The sequence below is a fragment of the Phoenix dactylifera genome, chromosome 16, assembly GCF_009389715.1.
Source record: "Phoenix dactylifera cultivar Barhee BC4 chromosome 16, palm_55x_up_171113_PBpolish2nd_filt_p, whole genome shotgun sequence".
NCBI lineage: Eukaryota > Viridiplantae > Streptophyta > Magnoliopsida > Arecales > Arecaceae > Phoenix > Phoenix dactylifera.
Window position 1 is genome coordinate 1,062,501 of NC_052407.1, and position 20,351 is coordinate 1,082,851.

A 20,351-nucleotide genomic window follows, 5' to 3' on the forward strand; every position below is an offset into this window, starting at 1 on the left:
TTGGGTGGTTTGCCCGAAGGTGGAGGAGTCTAATTATCATGTTATCATCGAGTGTCCACGGGCCAGCCAAATCTGGGGGTGTGCCTTGGCCCACCCCGACCCGCGACTGGGGTGGACGTCGATTGCGGATTTCCTATGCTACTTGGAGGACTCTGTGCATGGGCCCGGGCTTGAGGAGAGGGGGACACAGGCTGCATACCTGGCCTACCACTGCTAGTTGGACAAACATGCCCGCATCTTTGAGGGCGGCAGCTCTCATCCGAGAAAGGTGGCAGACAGAGCTTTACTGCATGCAGAGGAGTTTCTCTGTATTATTGAGGATTCACTTGTTGGGTTAGCTGGAAAAATTTGGAGCTCTCATTCTACTCTTGCAGCATCCAGGATTGTACTTGTTTCTGGGTGCCTCTACCTCCTGACTTTTTCTCAAGGTGAACTTTGATGGCAGTATCAGTGAGGGAGGAAGCTGCAGAGGTGTTAATTTCGTGATCAGAGACCACGACACTAGGTTGGTGGCGGCGGGGGGAGGCAGATCTTCGACACATTTGTTGCTTGTGCCGAGCTTAGAGCGGCATTAAAGGGCATTTCTTATACGATACTGGTGTTGGGCGCAGATACCATCCTCCTCGAGGGGGACTGGCCACGGTAATTGAGTGGGTTCGAGGTCGGGGATGTCATGCGGAGGAGAGGCCGCCGCTCCACGACATCCGCAGATTGCTGGGGGAGTGTGTCTCCTATCAAGCAACGCATATATACAGAGGCAAACGGTGCTGTAGAAACCGGGTTGCCTCCTATGCAGTCTACCACTCTGAAGGTTTTATTTGGACGAACCACGTGTCAGTGCATGTGCCCTTATGCAGTCTTTTATTTTCTAATCTTGTTGGCCGTATTTACATCCATCAAGTGTGAGTAGAGTTGGGCATCGGGCCGTGCCGGGCCGGCCCGGCCCAGGCCCACCGGGCCCAAGGTCTAAACGGGCCGTGCCTAGCCCGGCCCGCTTATGAAACGGGCCGTGCCGACACGGCCCGTCTCGGGCGCAAAAGGAAGCCCGGCCCGGCCCCAGGCCCGTCTATTGGCGGGCCGGGCACGGCACGAAACGGGCCGTGCCAGGCACGGCCCGCAACGGTTCCAAACGGGCCGTGCCTAGCATGGCCCGTCTGGAGAGGGGGGGGGAGAAAAATAGCCGTTTCCAACGGCTATTTTGGAAAATTTCCAATTTTGCCCCTCCCAACAGTCCAAAAATGGCTAAATTGAGGGGTATTTTGGAAAAAAAAATTTGGGCTTCTATAAATAGCCCTTTCCTCCCTCATTCTCACTACACCAAACCAACTATTCTCTCCTTCTCTACTGCTATTATTTCTCTCTTCTAAAGTGCTCTTCTAGCAATTTAATTTTTAGTTTGCATTTAGCAAGTGTTCAAGTGCTACACAAGAGGAGGTTCCTGTTGAGAAGAGAAGGTCACTCCTGTTGAGAGCACAAGAGGAAGCTCAGAATCTCGGCTCTGCCTCTGCCCTCTGACCCTCTACTCAATTCCTCCTTGTGGTTAGTTTTTATTTTTTGAATTCATCAATTTAGATATGTCATCTTTTGAGGAAAGTCAGTTTGGCATTCCTCCTGTTTCTGAGGGAGAAGAAACTAATCCTCAACCCCATGTTCCTAGTTCCTCTAGAATTAGTGAACCGAGTGAAGATCAAACCTCTTCTCGTAAGAGGACTAGTGCTGTATGGAATGAATTTGATAGAGTTATGGTTGATGGAGTCTGGAAAGCTAAATGTAAAAAATGTGCCAAACTTTATAGTTGTAGTAGTAGTGGGGGAACAGGGCATTTAAAAAGACATCAAGAGAGTCATAGGATGCATGATTCTCATGCTCAAACTCAAAGTACCCTTAATATACAAGGGGGATTACTTGTAGGTAATTTTGCATATAATCATGAAAATCAAAGAAAAGCACTTGTAAAATGGATAGTTAAGGATGAATTACCTTTTAGTTTATGTGAATCTTTTAATTTTGAAGAATATGTTCAATTAAACCTACAACCTGCTTACAAAAGAACTAGTAAGCGTACATTTAGAAGAGTAGCTATGACTAACTTTTTAGCAATGAAACAAAGTTTAATTGAAACACTTTCTACTTTAAATGTAAAAATTTCATTAACTTCTGATATTTGGTCAGCATCTGTAGGTAGTAATTATTTTATTGCCATTACTGCTCATTATATTGATAATGATTGGCAATTAAATAAACGTATTCTTGCTTTTCGTGCTTTTGATTTTCCACATTCTGGGCAACAAATTTCAAATATCATTTATCAAACTGCATGTTCACATAATATTAATGATAAAATTATGTCTATTACTTTTGATAATGCATCTAATAATAATTCTGCTGTTGCATTATTAAAAGACTCATTGCATCCCATGTTAGATGGAAATTTATTGCATATTAGATGTGCATGTCATATCTTAAATCTTTCTGTTCAAGCTGGCATGGGTATGATTCAAGATGTGATTGGTAAAATTAGAAATGCAGTTTCTTTTATTCATACTTCAAGATCAAGACTTCAAGAATTTAAGGAATTATGTATAAACATGGTAAACGTTTTAAAAAATTTAAACTTGATGTAATTACTCGTTGGAACTCAACATATAGCATGATACATGATGCATACCCATATAAAAACTTATTAAGTGCATATATTAATGATCGTGGATTAGGCTTTACATTGACTGAAACTGATTGGAATAAAGAAAAAATTTTGGAAGATTTTTTGCTTAGTTTTTATAATGCTACCAATGTTCTTTCTGGTATTTATTATCCAACTTCATGTTCATTTTTACAACAAGCATATATAATTAGTCAAAAATTTGCAGAACATGGATATAATGATGTTTTAATGCCTATTATTGACCTAATAGAATCTAAATGGAATGAGTATTGGGACAAGATATGTCCTATGCATAACTTAGCTGCTGTATTTGATCCTAGAGTTAAATTAAATGGCGTGCTAATTTTACTTGATGCATACTGTGAAAATATGAATCAAGATTCTGAATCTGCTAAAAATGAGGTAAAACAACTTCTTTATGATATTTATGCTATATATGATGAAAAAATTCGTGGATCTAGAACACAAATACAAATCTCTATTTCTTCTTCTAGTAGTTCTCGTTCGTCATCTATTTTTTCATTCATTGCACAGAGAAGACACACACATGCTTCAAGTTTATCTTCATCTTCTTCATCTTTAAGTAGTGAACTAGAATTTTATTTACGAAATGATCTTCAGTCTGCATATGATGAAAATCAAATAGAGAATCTAGATGTATTATCTTGGTGGAAGAGTATTAGAAATCAATATCCTGTTATGTCTGCAATTGCACGCGATATTTTAGCTGTGCCGATGTCCACGGTAGCATCGGAATCCGCTTTTAGTGCAGGTCGGCGTGTTCTTGACGAAAAGAGAAGTAGGATGACGGGCGAAACGGTGGAGATGCTTCTCTGCTTCAAAGATTGGTTGGATGCTGAGGCAAGACTTTAAGATAAAGGTGGACATAATACAACATCCTCTGATGATGATGATACAAACACTACTGAAGACTGAAGAGTGAATACTGATTCACTGAATCACTGATGATTAGTAAGATTTCTTAATTTTTTATAATTGTACATTTTTATTGTATTCTGGAGGTCAGACCAAGGTCCGAACCTCGGCCCTTTCTTATTATATTCTGGAGGTCAGACCAAGGTCCAAACCTCCCTTCATGTACCATTTTGATTTAAATTAATAAACTGGTAGGGGTCTATGCCAAAACCCCCACCATTAAGGTGGCTTTATATTCATAAATCCTTAGTTTTCAATATTTATTAATTTATTAAAAAAATTTATGAAGCATTAATTTTTATCGGGCCGGGCAGGGCCCAGGCCCGGACCGTGCCAGGCCCGCGGGCCAGCCCGACCCAGGCCCTTATGGGCCGTGCCAGGCTGGCCCGCGGGCCGTGCCGTGCTTGGCCCGCGGGCCTAGAGCGGGCCGTGCCGGCCCAGGCCCGAAGCGGGCCGTGCCGGGCTCGGCCCGCGGGCCAGTAACCTGTGACCCAGCACGGCCCCCTTAAATGGGCCGTGCCAGGCACGGCCCGGCACTGTAGCTATCGGGCCGTGCCAGGCACGGCCCGCTTCGTGCCGGGCCATGGGCGGCCCGGCCCAATGCCCAACTCTAAGTGTGAGCCACATTTGTGCCAAAAAAAAAAAAAAAAATTACCGCTCTGCGGGCATAGTTTGGCGGGAGTAACATCCAAGTGCTGAACTGGTTTTGGATACAAGGATTCAAAATCCCATTACAGAAATTGATATATACACAGTCCAATACCTACTCCCGACCAAACACGTCTTGAGCCATTGAATTCATGCATCGTGCTAGGAGTTTTGATTACTTGACCCTGACCCAATCCATTTGCGTGCAAACTCAGAGCATCTAAATCACCATCATGAGCATCATGCGTATAACATGGGCATGCAAACACAGATGCCGTGACAGATACTTTCACTCATCTCATGCAAGTGATGGTATCACCAATTATTCAACTTTTGTTATCATCTTTAACTAAAGCTTGCTTTCATTTTCCTTCAGCAATATTACTATACCAATCAACCGCTCTCTTTCCAAAGTTGCTTTTCTTTCCAATAGCACCTAAATTGTCTCTCTTTGGCCACCTTTAGCCACTGTGAAAGAACACGATGGCCACGAGCCGTCCAAAACTAATGAGAGAAGCGGCCAAACAAGTCTTGCTCTCCTCGCCGAGAGGCAAAGACTATTGCAGCACGCGCACCCCGTTTTAGCCGCGACTCCTCGTCTTTTCTCGCCATAATGCGGAAAGAACCCCCTCGCGATGGAGTGACAATTACTCACCCCGCTGGGTCCCACCCTCCGTAATGGATCGATCTCAACGATCGCTTCGAGTTCTACGGACAGCGTTGCAGCCACTCTTTGGTCTAAGGTGCTTCCGTAGAGCAAGATGCCAACCTCATCTCATTTGTCCGCTCTCGTTTCTTGTGGATGCCTCGCGGAAAGATAGAGAGATGTGGTTTTTAAAATTCCTAAGCACGAAGGGTTTTCCCTGCACCGGTCTCTTTGTGATTGGAAGATGAGGCAAGGCCAGGGTGATGGGTCCCATGGAAATTAAATACCGGCAATCCACGCCACAAGGGTCCTGTCTTCATCTTCCAGTGTTCTAGATCATATCGTACTATGTAGTCCCCGTTTTAGGAAAGAAGCTTCGTAGAGGTCTAATTTCTTGTTCTTGTTTCAGGAGTTGGTTTAGTAGTTGGACAGCATCACCGGCTAAGATCCTGACCGGCCTGCGTGTAGTAGGTGATAGCATGGGTAGATTTATCTCATGGCATGTGAAGTTGGAGAGAGAGGTGACCACGCTGAGTTGAAAATTAAAATTTTGGTAGAAATTTGGATAGTGGTATGATCTTAATTCGCAACTTGTTTTTAGTTAATCAATTGTAAAATATATTCAATCTTTAGTTGGTCGAATGTCTTAATAATTGGATATTCATCCTTCGGAGACACGTCTCCGCAATTTCTAGATACTTGGGAGCATGGTAACATTATATTAAAATGTCTTTTTCTTTTTTCATGACATATAAAGTCATCTAGAGTAAATCAATTTTCTTCAAAGAATAAAATACAAAGACTTATATTTTCTCCGTACAATTTATTAACGATTGATCTTTCAACTAAAAAAAGGAAAAACAATGAAAACGTGGAACTCTAGAAACGGCCACCCCCAACTACATTTAGAAGTAGTTCTCATACCTTGAATAAAATAATTGCCATATTTTTACTAATCAATCTATAGCTGTAACTTGAAAAAATGCATGGTGAAATAATTCACCTCATTTAAAAATTTTATAAAATTAAATACTTTTTCTGCAGATGAGAAGCTCTAGCACGGGTCCTTTCGCTATTTTTTCTTTGCATCTTTCTGACCACAATCTGGCTCGTCCTCTACCCCTAGAATTACTTTCAAAGAAATCGACACAAATCATTTTATTAGAAAGTATTTAATCATTAATGTTTATAGAACATATATTGATATTTTTACACTAAATCATGTTTATATCTTTCAATATAGTATAATATTCCTGGCATAGGGGCCTCAAAACATCTTGTTTAATTAGAACATAGAAAACTTCACTCTATATTTATGTAAAGACAAAAATAATGAAAGAGAAAGTACAGGCAAGAAGGAACGGTGTAGAATAATCAGGGAGGCGGTAATCGGATCCGCGGAGTGATGAGATGATATGGACTTGTACACAAGTACACGGTACTCCGAATATCCTAATCGCGGATCCCCTGCATCCTAATTGTAGCCATGACACGTATCCAACTTTAATCTCGCCTCGTGGTTTCGCGCGGGGAGTTGGGCCCGCGATACCCGACACAAATCGAACTACCGCCTTGATTGTACGGAAGAAATTTCGCATACGAATTCCGTACACTCGTGGTCAGGCCGCACCTCCTGTCTTTCCCGTCCATAGTTCAGCCGAGCCGTTAGATCAGCGGAGAGCCATCGTCGAACGTCCGACGTGCGCACGTGTGCCGAAAGGTTTACCGTCCGATCAACGCGACGCCCGTTACGTTTATTTACCATCATCACCCACTCGCTAGGAGAGGTTGGTGAGACCCGAGACCGACCTATCCACACCAAACATTTTGACCGGTGAGGTTCACACCCCCGGTGGGGCCCGCCGGAAATCGAACACCCACCGCAAACCCTTGGAATCCGCCACGTGGCATCCCGTGAAATCAGTTGTTTTTTTTTTTCGAAACACACTGCACCTTTACACGCGAAAAGCTGGAAAAGTTACCACGTGCCATATTGCATGGAATAAGATAAGGTAAGAGCACCAAAGGAATGGTAACGTAAAATAGAATTAAAAGAAGGATATTATAGCACACTATCGTTGAATTATTAGTAGCAGCTTATCCGGTAAAAAATATATTAATCACAATACTTGATGGAATTATATGAGAGTTTACCGTGGTTAAGTGAAGGAGTCACCTGGGCGTCAAGTTTGGAAGTCTAATTCAACCGTCTGCGAGATAGAAAAGAAAGAAAGAAGGAAATGGACTCTTGAGACTGTAGTCCGAAACCGTACGTGCCTCTGTACCTCCCCCTTTTTTTTATCGTTATCGTTTCTTTCTTTTTTTTTTTTTTAAATTTCCGGTGTCCTGCAGGATGCAGGCAAGAGAACAAAAACCTGGGGACTTCCCTTGCTATTATTATTATTGTCAATCCCAATCTTTATTTTTTTCTGGCCTCCTTATAATAAGAAAGAGTCACAGCATTATTTTTTTTAATTAATATTTTTCTATATATATATATACTTTTCGACCTGGATAAATATGGGATAAAAATTAAATAGAGAAAACTAAGCCGCGTGAGAGCCATCCATCACGTACATTCGAAACCCGTTAGCTAGAATGATGGCTACAGATGGTTATCAGCTATTCGACATTTCAGTTTTCGATGTGGAGCTGAAGGCTGTTTGGGCATGTCTTTGTCATAGTTCTATCATTCTGGAAGATGACTCGAATATAGTTATCAGTTAGATTCAAAGGATCCAAGAGGTAATGGATAGGGCCATCCTTGCTTCGAGATATCTGGACAATGTTAAGCAATGGATTGGATGGCTGCTTATGTTGTTAATCATTTTGGCTGTAGGAGTGTTGCTTGGGCACTTCAAGGCATTTTGTTGTATCATGTTCGTGCGGTGCATCTGATGATCCGGGCAGCCGTTATTCCAAGAAAACTGATCCGTAGCACGCGAAAGCTGTCAGATACCAGAGGTTTGCTTCTCGCGGATGAAAGCAGCAGCCGGATGCACGCGGACGGTCCAGATCTCCCTTAGCGAAAGGACGGACGGCCAGTATTTTCATTCTGCAGCATTACAGGACAAATGCACCGAACGCTGGAATCAAAGAGTAATATAATCCCCCGAGTCTCCGGTTCCCACCTCCGAGTCCCCCGATGCCTCCTGTGGGATTCCCTAGCGTGACCCAACCGGCAGTCGCGCGCCGGTTCTCAGCGAGCGGCGGTGAGTTCTAAACAGGCATCCGCCGCTACGACGCAACACCAAACTCATTACGAACCCATTCAAATCCTGCCAGGTAGAGCATCTCCAACCTGCCATATCCTCCCTTTGTTCGCGAACGACAAAGTCGCACTCAATTTTTTTTTAGAAAAACAAACGAAATAGTGGCATTAGGTGAGTGGAAATTAATGCGGGAAGAGGGGTTTAAATGTAATTAAAGGAGATGGGAGGTGTACCTGCCAAGTACATGCGCGGCTTGGGGCCCCATTTATTCGGAAGGTGTGGTGGTGAAATCCCTTGCCCACTCTTTTTAATAAACGCGCTCTTACTAGTTACTCCTCTCTCTGATCTCTTCTATCCCCCATCCCACATGTTCCTTCTCTCTCCCACTTCCTTATCAAACCCGGCTTCTTCTTCTTTTAGTTTTTGGGTGGGAGTCTCTGTCCGGATGGAATTTTAGGGGTGCCGAAAGCTAGAGAGGTGATTCTTCACCGTTCGCTCGGTATTTTAATCATTCTCGTCCTTTTGGCTTTGCCTTTTTTTTTTTTGGTCACACTCCTTTTCTCTTTCCTTTAAGCAATCCGGGCTGTGCAGGTTTCCACTCACCCCGACTCCGCCCTTCTCTGATTTAGAAGCTTCAGCCGCAGCAGCACTAGAGAAAGAAAGAAAGAAATAAACGGAGATTAAAGGAGAGCGAACGGGCGTGGGCTTCAGACGATGGGTGATAAGGCGGCGACACTGGATGCCGTCCTCAAGGAGGCCGTCGATTTGGTGAACCCGCCGATCTCTTCTCTCTTAGTTCCTCCTTCTTTCCTTTTTTTTTTTCCCGATTTTTTTTTCCGTTTCTTGTTTTTGTTGTTGGTGATGGGAGATTTTTTTTTTTTTTTTAACAATTTTGGATGGGAATTGTTGGCAGGAGAACATACCCTTGGAGGAGGTTTTTGACAATCTGAGATGCACCCGGGAGGGGCTGACGACGGAGCAGGCCGAGGAGCGGCTCGCCATCTTCGGCCACAACAAGCTCGAGGAAAAGGAGGTTCTGCTTTATTTCCCCTACCATCTCTCCTGATAGAGTTGCGGGAGAATCGTCGTTTATGTTTTTTTTTCCCCTCTTCTATGTGTTTGTGGTTGCAGGAAAGCAAGATTCTGAAATTCCTGGGGTTCATGTGGAACCCGCTGTCGTGGGTGATGGAGGCCGCCGCCATCATGGCCATCGCCCTCGCCAACGGAGGGGTCAGACTCGGAAACACCAGCATCTGATTGTTTTCTGCTCTGTTTTCTATGGATTTCTTCGATTGTTGCATTTCTTTGCGTAATTCTTTTTTTAATGAATGCATATTGGTTTTTGGTTCTGTTCAACAGGGGAAGCCCCCAGACTGGCAGGATTTCGTCGGGATTATAACCCTGCTTGTGATCAACTCGACTATCAGCTTCATCGAGGAGAATAATGCTGGTAATGCCGCGGCAGCCCTCATGGCCCGCCTCGCCCCCAAAGCCAAGGTTCCTGTGCTCTCCATCCCACCGTTTTTTTTTTAAATCACATACATATGTCGCCAATCCCAGTTCCTGTTATCTGCTTTTGTACTTCCAAAAGCATGTAATGCAAGAATTTTGAGAACTTTTATGTTAGTTAAAGGTTGAAAATTGCCTTTGTTACAAGAACCTTAACTCTCTGTGTCTAAACAAAAATAAATTTAAAAAAAAACAGGTGCTCAGGGATGGCCGGTGGAGCGAGGAGGAATCGGCCATCCTTGTCCCCGGGGATATTATTAGCATCAAGCTTGGGGATATCATCCCTGCAGATGCCCGTCTCCTTGATGGAGATCCATTAAAAATTGATCAGGTTCCTACCATCCTCTGTCTTGTTCCTAACTTTGGCAGAATCAGTGTCTATCCATGTGGACTAATTTTGGGATTTATAATTTTGTGCTTGATTCATGTTTCACAGTCTGCCCTTACCGGAGAATCACTTCCAGTTACCAAAGGTCCAGGTGACGGTGTATACTCTGGTTCCACATGCAAGCAGGGCGAGATCGAGGCTGTCGTTATTGCTACGGGTGTTCATACTTTCTTTGGTAAGGCTGCACATCTCGTGGACTCAACGAACCAAGTTGGTCACTTTCAAAAGGCAAGCTGGGAATATCTAATATCTCTGAGTGAATTTTGCCTTTTCCCTGCTTTCAGAAAGATCTGGTCTTTAATATTCCTTGCCATTTGCAATGCAGGTCTTGACTGCTATCGGGAATTTCTGTATTTGTTCGATTGCAGTGGGAATGTGTGTCGAGATTATTGTTATGTATCCGATCCAACACAGGGCCTACCGCCCTGGAATTGACAATCTTTTGGTTCTGCTTATTGGCGGGATTCCAATAGCCATGCCCACAGTTCTGTCCGTCACAATGGCAATTGGCTCTCACCGCTTAGCTCAGCAGGTATGCAGGAATAGTTTTTTACGTAATAGAGAGTTCATACTATAGTGTTCTGGTAATTTTAGCTTTGGGGGAACCGTGCATGACATGTGTTTGATGAGAACCAAGGTATATTGTTATGGCAAAACCAATTCAAGCAATAGATGAAAATAAATCATGATTGGAAAAAACTGGCTGTGTAGGCTGAAGATTTCTCCCAGGATAGGTTCTTGAGTAGACATATCTAAATGCCTCTGAGGTCTCTATTTTTAAGTTGAATAATTGTTTCACTGAGTTGCTTGACTCTAAGGAAGCTGGGGATCATTGTAGGGAGCCATCACGAAGAGAATGACTGCAATTGAAGAAATGGCTGGCATGGATGTCCTTTGCAGTGACAAAACAGGAACTCTTACTCTTAACAAGCTAACAGTGGACCAGAACCTTGTCGAGGTCAGACTCAACATTTTGGCTATTAAATCCTTTCCAATAACAATTTTACAGGATTCCTTGTGTCTCTTTGAATCTTTCACTCACGTAGACAAATTGATGCACTCCATTGTATTTGTCAGGTTTTCACAAAAGGTGTAACTCCAGATACTGTAATTCTAATGGCTGCTAGAGCCTCACGAACTGAGAATCAAGATGCTATAGACACTGCTATAGTTAATATGCTTGCAGACCCAAAGGAGGTAGGTTGGAACTTGGAACTTCCACATCCTTTGGCCTATTTTTTTTGGCAGCATAGATTCTTATCCATCTGTCTCTCTTACGTGATTGCCTTCTAAAGGCACGAGCTGGTATTCAAGAGGTGCACTTTCTGCCATTTAATCCTACTGACAAAAGGACTGCTTTAACATATATTGATAGTGACGGCAAAATGCATCGTGTCAGCAAAGGTGCTCCAGAACAGGTCTTGTTCTCTTGACATTCTGATTATCTTGTTATTGTTGTTGCATATGTTCCTTTTTAACTTGGTTGTTGTAACTATGACGCAGATCTTAAATCTTGCACATAACAAGTCAGAGATAGAGCGCAGGGTCCATGCTGTGATTGACAAATTTGCTGAGCGGGGGCTTCGGTCGCTTGCTGTTGCATATCAGGTGAAAAAATTGCTGTCCCGGTTGTATACCTATTTCTTTTGATTCATATCACACCTATCTGGGAAGGTTTTTGAAGACAAGATGTTAGTCATCTCATTTAAGTGGGCAACCAATACCAAGATGAACTAAGATATCTGTTCATCTTGGCCAACATAGAAGATGGGGATATTTGTAAAGAACTGAGACAAGCAACTAATTTTAGGCATTGATTTTGAAGTCCATTAATTCTAAACTTTATTGGGGGATGTAAAAAAAAAGAATGAACAGTACTGGCTGATAATTTTTTATTGTATCAGCTGATATTCCGGAATCTATCGGCCTATATTTGCCAAGAATATAGGGCCCATGATTATCCATATATCGTACCAGAGGGTGCCTAATACCAATACAGACTGAGATCTTGGCTGACATGATAACCTTTGCTATGCGGCCATTCACTAGTATATCTATGTACATATGTTAGTGTTTGTGTGTTCTGATTATGTTTTATCTCTATTATTGCGCAGGAAGTTCCAGAAGGAAGGAAAGAGAGTCCAGGAAGTCCATGGCAGTTCATTGGCCTCATGCCACTTTTTGATCCCCCAAGACATGACAGTGCAGAAACAATTCGGAGGGCACTCAACCTTGGTGTTAATGTCAAAATGATCACAGGTCTGATTTCTCTCATTGAAAATCACATTATATAATAACTGAATTTGTTGATGTGCAATTTCCATTTTATGTAAGCCATTATCTTGGTTCTGTAAAGTCATCATCATCTGGGATTTCTGAAGAAATCACATACATATTTGAGAGCTCTTTTTGACAAAAGGATTCTTGATCTTAACCATGGCATCCTAATAGGTGAAATCAGAATATCAACTAATGGTTTTAATGGGTTCTGGGAACAAGTTCCTCCAAAGCATTTTGTTAGTGGAGCACCGGATGCCAATGGCTTAAATAGGTCAAGATGCTTAGAAGGCTCCAACTCGAGCTACTTTTCTTGAGGGCTTGACAAAAGTTATCTTACATAAGATGTAAAATGCAGATATAAAATGTTTTTTGATTTCACGAATCCAAAAATGGTGAATTACTGTTTGTTTTGGACTTCATATGTGTGCAACATTAGTATTGCGCCTATTGATGCAATGTTTGTACTAGTAGTCCTGATCTAGTTCAAGTGGATCACCCTTCAGTCTGTTCATGGCTTGGTCTACCTGGTGTTCTCAGATGCACTTTGTACGTAGTTTATTAAGTAGAAGAAAACACTTGATTACTGCATAGATAATTGTGAATACATAAGCTGGCGAGTACAGGGGATCTTAGAGCTTTGTATTGCTTAAGGTTTATGGGTGTCTCTTGAGTATCTTAATATCTTAAAGATCTAACTGAATTATAAAAAGGGGAGGAAAAGCACTGTTGCTTGGATAAAATTTTCTGGCAATTTGAGTTGTTGATAGTATTATCCTCTTCAAATATGAAGAAGCAAAACTTGCTTGTAGAATATATATTATGATGAATGAGCCTGAATTTTGTGGATACAAAAAAATCTTTTGTATTTTTAGAGTTGCTCGTATGCTGAGATGCAATATTATTATCATTATCCATGAGACAAATCATATTGGAAATATAATGCTACTCTTACTTCAGGAAGTTTTCAGTTGTCAAGAAGTCCTCATTGATGTAAGACTTGATTATTGGAGAGATAATTGAGAATAAATAAGCTGGTGAATGCGGGAGATTTTGGAGCTTTGTATCACTTAAAATCTATGGGTGTCTCTCGAGTATCTTAATAATAACCTGTAAAAAGCCTGATTGAATTATAAGAAGGTAGAGGTAAAACACTGACATTTAGATAAAATTTTCTATCGATTTTAATTGTTGATGGTATTATTCTCTCCAGAATATGGACAAACAAAACTTTTCTTGTTAAATATATATTATGTTGTATGTTCACATGATTTTTGTGGAAACAAAAATATTCGTCAGATTTTTGTGGTAACAAAAATATTCGTCTGATACCAATGCTGATGCCGAACAGCACAGGAAGAGAAAAAGGGAGAAGGAAAAGAGAGGAAGGGGAGGAAAGGAACTAGGCTTTACGCCTAGCTCTTGCTCTTGGCTTCACACCAGGGCTAAAAAAAGAGAATCATTTTTTTTTCCATTCATAGCATACCCCATACAAACATACAGTCCAACATATATATAAGATTCTCAAAAATAACAAAATACTTAAATAAACCCAAAGGCTATCAAATAACAAAATACCTAAATAAGCCCAAAGGCTATCAAAATAAAGCAAAATCACTCTAATCACAAAGAAACTGGCTGGACCATCCTCATACGGCGACTGTAGACCCAAGTGACGGATGATTTGGTAGTTACTTGTATGCTGAGATGCAATATCATTATCCATGAATCCTTTTTTTTTTTTTTTGAGATGAAGGGAGGCTTAGCCCCCCAAATTTTATTCAGTAGGTATAATTTACTGGGTCAAGTTTGAAGAGAGAGTGGAAAACAAGGAGATCTGAGAAGTCTGTTCGTACATGTCAATTAGAAGCATGAATAGAGACAAAAATGATATTCAGAAATGCAGTGAAATCCGCCAGTAAGTAATGTTGATCTCTGTCTTTAGTGCGTGCCCAAGAAGTTTTCCTTCAGTGAAATTCTAATCTTTTGAAAGTGCATGTGGAAGATCTTTCACTTTCAACCATAACTCTCAAAAAACTAACAAGGCTTTGTGATTACATAGGGACGACCAATGATTAAATAAGTGAAGACCTCTTGAAGCAATGGTTATCACAGAAGATTGCTTATTAAGAAAATTCTTGAATTTCATTCCTTCCAAGGTTCCCAAGCTATGGCTGCAATCAACATGAGTAAGATCGGTGGAGCAGACTTTGAAAAATTTCTTCTCCTCCAGTCGAGACAAAGAAACTCAAGGAAGTGTTGAGGATGCAGCACACCTAACAAGATAGCCTTTCCAGATTGTTGAAAAGGAGCATTGAGAGAACAAATGATGTACTATTTCCAGCTTATGATTACACAAAATGCACCCTCCAAGTTTTTTTCCAAGTTTCTTCCCAAGCAAATCTGTAGTATTGAGTTTTTTTCTTCCAACATAGCCAAAGAAAGCATTTGATGTTGAGAGGAACAAAAAGATTCCAGGGATTGGCTGCAAAACTACGCATCTGTCCCCTTGTATTCAAGACTTGATACATAGAGGCATTAGAGAAAATTCCATTCCCATTTAGGTTCCAAACCAACTGGTCTTCATTTCCATTCGATGAGACTAAGGATAAAAGAGAGGATAACTGAGTGAATTGGGCCTGAGCATCAACAAGGTAACCTGCAGGCTTTCTTAGCTTCCATGAGACAAATCATCTTGGAATATAATGCTACACTTACCTCAGGAAGTTTTTGGTTGTTAAGAAGTCCTCATTGATGCCAACAGGACTTGGTTACACTGGTTGACACCCCTCTCATTGAATGCACTTGAAGAAGTTCTAGGTTTGAACCTTGATGATGACATTCCAATGCATTTCTCGAAAAAAAGAAGTCTTCATTGGTTGTTTCAACTTCTAGGAATTAATGGAAGCATTGTATTTGGGAACATGAAAAGCAGGCTTAGCTGTTCAACTGGAATAAAACTTGTGTCTTTATCTTTCAATTAAGGCTATAAATCAGAGGTACATGCGATGAATTAGCTCACTTTGCAGCTTTACTTTTTCTTAGTTCTTTTTTGTTATATTTTTTTCTACCACATTATCACCAGTCAGTAAAATTGCATTTATTGATTGCCATTTTGCTGGTTTTGGAAGATTCCCGTACTTCTCAAATTTTTTGGCTAAGTAGTGAGTGAATAATGGTATGCAGATATTTTTTACATTACCATTATACCTTGTGGACCCTATGATGGCTTTTAAGTATTCTTCTGAGATTGGTCAAGTCTTCCTGATACTGGGTCTAGATGCGGACAATGTAGATTTCTATTTTATTTTTGCCCTTTTGTTGAAGGGTAATAGTAATACTGTAGCAAACATTCTGCATACATGTAAAGAATAAACATGCCTGATTTATGTGAAAAATGCTCGTGCCTGTGGGCAATTTGCATTACAATGTTTCTGGAGACCAAGTTGAGAAGTTGAGACTTCTACGAATTAAGCATTTCTTCCCCTTGATATAGCTGACGGAGATTGGCCTGCTCTCATGTGTATTTACAAGTTAATTTGTTGCGTTCTACATGTTCTCTGTGACATTAGCCCAACTTTGAAGGATTTTTCCATTTCAATCAGGTGATCAGCTGGCCATAGGGAAGGAAACTGGCCGTCGTTTGGGGATGGGTACAAACATGTACCCCTCATCTGCTTTGTTGGGCCACAACAAGGATGAGTCAATAGCTGCTTTGCCAATTGATGAACTTATAGAGAAGGCTGATGGTTTTGCTGGTGTTTTTCCAGGTACCATCACTGATTTTTTGAAATCTAAAACAGTGTTGGTTAGTTCTTTATTTCTAAGTTGGGAGTAATCTGGTAAAGTATATTGCCTTGTTCCTTCGATTTTCAGAGCATAAGTATGAGATTGTTAAACGCTTGCAAGCAAGGAAGCATATATGTGGTATGACTGGTGATGGTGTGAATGATGCTCCTGCCCTAAAGAAGGCTGATATTGGGATAGCGGTTGCTGATGCAACTGATGCAGCTCGTAGTGCTTCTGATATTGTTCTTACGGAACCTGGTCTAAGTGTCATTATCAGTGCTGTGCTGACCAGTCGGGCCATTTTTCAGAGAATGAAAAACTATACTGTAAGTTGTGTCTGTGTTCATCAGTCAATAGTGTTATCTAACAATTAACATTGAGCAACTTGAGTTTGTCTTTTTCAGTTCTTCTATACTTGCTTGAGCTGGTTTTGATAAATTGGTTCTATTTTTTGCAGATCTATGCGGTTTCAATTACAATCCGTATTGTGGTATGTTTGACAAGCTATCCTTTTTGTTTGTATTTGAAATATTAATTTATGCTTCTATGTGAGACTAAGTCCTGTTCAAGTGTTCATTATGACTTACTTGGGTTGCCTCGGTCTGCCACTTATTTAGCAGTCAGGGATGAAGCTGCACATATTCTATTGGTTTTATGTTCTGTTTGCTCGTGTAACCATCTTCCACGCACATGCACTGAGCTAAGAAGCATGAGTTTGCATAAATTTGCTACAAGTAATATGAATTGGATATACGATAAAAATGCTTAAGGCCTATTAAATAACCAATAAAGCTATGCATATTGGGGGTGGATGTTATGGGCAGAAGAAGAGAAAGTGTGAGGACTCGGAAGAGTTTGTTTCTCTTTAAATCTAAGTTTTCGGTGGAGAAAGGTGATTGTTGAGAGCCCAAAAATCTGTGGATTGTGGAATCTACCGAGTCCCCTGATCCAGGAATTCCTCTATTTTCGTTTATTGCTTCACTCTTTCTTCTTGCATGAGAGATACCATGTGAATTAGCTTGTTGAGTGTCCAAGGGCCTTACTTTCAAATATATATTGGTTTTGCAGCCGTATCTAAGTAGAAATTGCAAAATTTGTCCTCACTTCACATTTTTATTTCAACAGCTTGGGTTCATGCTGCTGGCTCTCATTTGGCACTTTGACTTTCCGCCTTTTATGGTCCTTATCATTGCAATCCTCAATGATGGTAATACTTTTTTCTGATGATCTACCTCCCCCTACACCTTCTCCCTCCTCTCCCTAATTAGCTAATGCGTGGTTACTTGCTACTCTTGCAATATACTGTTGGGTTAGTGAGATTTATCGTCCTGCTGCACTGATTGACCATGCTCAATTCTTTCTACTCTTGACACGCACTACTCTTCCAGTCTACATGACCTACTCTTTTATGGCATGACTAGGTACCATAATGACTATATCAAAGGACAGGGTGAAGCCATCTCCTCAGCCTGACAGTTGGAAACTGTCTGAGATTTTTGCAACTGGAATCATCCTTGGTGGCTATTTGGCGATGATGACAGTCATTTTCTTCTGGGCTGCATACAAAACCGACTTCTTTCCGGTATAATGACTCTATTTCTTAGAACCTTTTGTGCTCACTTTCTCTTTGCTGACTGCGAAATGATTATTATAATTGATTGAAATCTGCCGGTCTGTTTGAGTAATGTTTCTTAAAGCTTCCAGTGCATTTAAAATGAACACTTTCGGTTTTTGATGCCTAAAAAGCCTGGGATGTTCACATTCTTGCTTGATCATTATTTTTAGGGTATTAATATCTTTTTTGCTCTAATACTTTGATCATTCGTCAGCGGGTATTCCATGTCGAAAGCCTTGAGAAAACAGCTCAGGATGACTTTCAGAAGCTTGCCTCTGCAGTCTACCTGCAAGTGAGCACCATCAGTCAGGCACTCATATTTGTGACACGATCCCGCAGTTGGTCCTTTGTTGAGCGGCCCGGTTTCTTTCTCGTTGCTGCTTTCTTGGTTGCACAGCTGGTGAGTTTTTTCTCCTCCACGGATCAAATGCCTGAAAGACTGATGTCCAAGAAATATATAGTCATGTGTTATCATGTACACATGCAGGTTGCTACCCTCATAGCCGTGTATGCCGACTGGGGATTTGCTGCAATCAAGGGGATCGGATGGGGCTGGGCTGGTGTCATCTGGCTTTACAACATCATCTTCTATTTTCCACTCGATATAATCAAGTTCCTAACCCGCTATGCTCTGAGTGGGAGGGCATGGGATCTCGTCATCGAGCAAAGAGTAATTTGCAATACAGAACTCATCGACGGACAAATTCTATTTATGGTATGCAGCTTCCTCGCTGACTGATGGGATAATTTCTTCTTGCAGATTGCATTTACGAGGCAGAAGGACTTCGGAAAGGAAGCTAGGGAGCTCAAGTGGGCACATGCTCAGAGAACACTGCATGGGCTGCATCCTCCCGAGACCAAGATGTTCGGCGAGAGGACCAGCTTCGCTGATCTTAATCAGATGGCAGAAGAGGCCAAAAGGCGAGCTGAGATTGCAAGGTATGACCAGGAAACCTGACAGGAAGAAAAAAAATTAGTTTTTACCGTTTACCTTTCACATCCCACTAGTTTTATTACGTGCTGCATATCCAATACATAGGTTGCTGCCCCACTTCTCCAGCGACCTTTTCTCAAATCATGAGTACTTTTAACATAATAATTGAACTACGAAACTAGACTTTTCTATTTTTTTTAAAATTTTTTTATAAACTTGATGGGATCACGGCATCACCAGAGCATTCAAATACAGAAAAAAATAATTTGAAAATTAAGCACAGATATTAGACAGGGGGGCCCACAGTGAGTTGTCGGAGTTTTACAGTTGGTTCCATACGGCATATTTAAAAACTAAATCCAGTTAGCAGTGCAAATTTACATCATGTTGTGTCCGGGAGCTGAATATTTCTTACTGCATGTTTGCAGACTTAGGGAACTGCACACATTAAAGGGACATGTGGAGTCTGTCGTGAGGCTGAAGGGCTTGGATATTGACACCATTCAGCAAGCCTATACCGTGTGACTGCTCAAACTTCAGCACCATAGGAATGGCAAGCATCTCAATTGAACTTTCAGAAAATATCCATTGTTCTGCTGCTGACGAGTAAATTCTGTGACCGGCTCTTATTAGCTTATATGTAATCTATCATCATCCCTTAACATGAACTACACTATTATATCTTGATATTTTTTCTGGAACTTATTTCTCCCGTTTTTCCTTGCCTTTCGGTTCAATGCGTAGTCATTTTCTCCCCTTTCTGCTCCATTAGCTGTCCTTCATTTCTGGTTTCTTTCTATACGGAAGGCTTACATGCAAGGGGCAGGCCCTTGTGCCTTGTCATCTTATTGATCTCTCAGAGATTGGCACATGATATGGAGCTCGTCCTGTGAGAGCAATCCCATAAAGATTTGGTTGAGCTGTACCCAAAAAAAAAAAAAGATTTGGTTGAGAGCAATCACATCAAGGGTTGCATGTGGGTGATAATTTATTGCAAGTTTGGTTCATTTCTTTTGGGGTTGATAGATTGTGGGCCTTTTAGGCATCAGCCACATGGGCAACATTGGTGACATGACATGAGTCAACTATGATCCCAGTGGAAACTTTTTTTTTTTTAAAAAAATTATCCATTCCTCGTTGAGAATTAAAAAAGAAATCCCATCCACCTTAGTAGCTGCTGGATGGTTATTGGCATCAGGAAAATTTTGCAGCTAGTGTATTTAATATAATTTATTTGACTTTGGACCACGTACAAATATTTAATGGTACAAAGAGGGCATGTTTAAATTTTGAATGGAGGAAGCATTCATTTCTTGCAAGTCCTTTTGCTGCTGCAACGACACTGCTAACGGTGTAAATGAAGCTTCAAAGAATGGCCCATAGTCTGCACCTAACCTACGGCAAGAGTGGTCCGAGAAAGGGGAAATAAAGTAGTTAGTTAGCATTGGGAGAGTAAACAAAGAGATGCTCGGCTGAAAAGATGATTTACTGTGTAACTAAGAGATAATGAAGCCTTTTACCCTTCAAGGTAATTAGGACATTGCTCCATCTCTTAAATTTTCTCTTAGATTGTGTTTGCTTCATGCATAAAGTCGGCATGAGATTTGTCTAGTATGTGCCAAATAATGTTTGGAAATAATATATAGCCTAGGAATGGTTATGTCGGTCAAATTTGCTTATTATTTGCATAACTATTTCAAGAGGGAATTGTCATAAATTATTCTATGGTATA

General features: G+C 41.1%; 1 protein-coding gene across 4 annotated transcripts; it reads left to right on the forward strand.

Annotated features, from left to right (window-relative positions):
* Window positions 1-8,430: 8,430 nt before the first annotated feature.
* On the forward strand, window positions 8,431-19,376 carry LOC103720102 (ATPase 11, plasma membrane-type). Of its 4 annotated transcripts, none has more exons than XM_008809653.4 (22): window positions 8,431-8,584; window positions 8,699-8,875; window positions 9,021-9,140; window positions 9,239-9,337; window positions 9,467-9,604; window positions 9,813-9,947; window positions 10,053-10,232; window positions 10,330-10,536; window positions 10,843-10,962; window positions 11,082-11,201; window positions 11,300-11,422; window positions 11,508-11,612; window positions 12,119-12,263; window positions 15,887-16,051; window positions 16,158-16,396; window positions 16,528-16,560; window positions 17,196-17,277; window positions 17,492-17,652; window positions 17,900-18,085; window positions 18,173-18,355; window positions 18,446-18,624; window positions 19,048-19,376. In XM_008809653.4, exons 2-22 carry the CDS (start codon window positions 8,822-8,824, stop codon window positions 19,142-19,144), a joined length of 2,871 nt encoding a protein of 956 aa, XP_008807875.1. In that variant the 5' UTR covers window positions 8,431-8,584; window positions 8,699-8,821; the 3' UTR covers window positions 19,145-19,376. The 4 variants fall into 4 exon arrangements, with proteins under 4 accessions (XP_008807875.1, XP_008807876.1, XP_008807879.1 ...); XM_008809654.4 differs by having other exon boundaries at window positions 8,446-8,606; XM_008809657.4 differs by having other exon boundaries at window positions 8,447-8,584; window positions 8,737-8,875.
* Window positions 19,377-20,351: the final 975 nt, after the last annotated feature.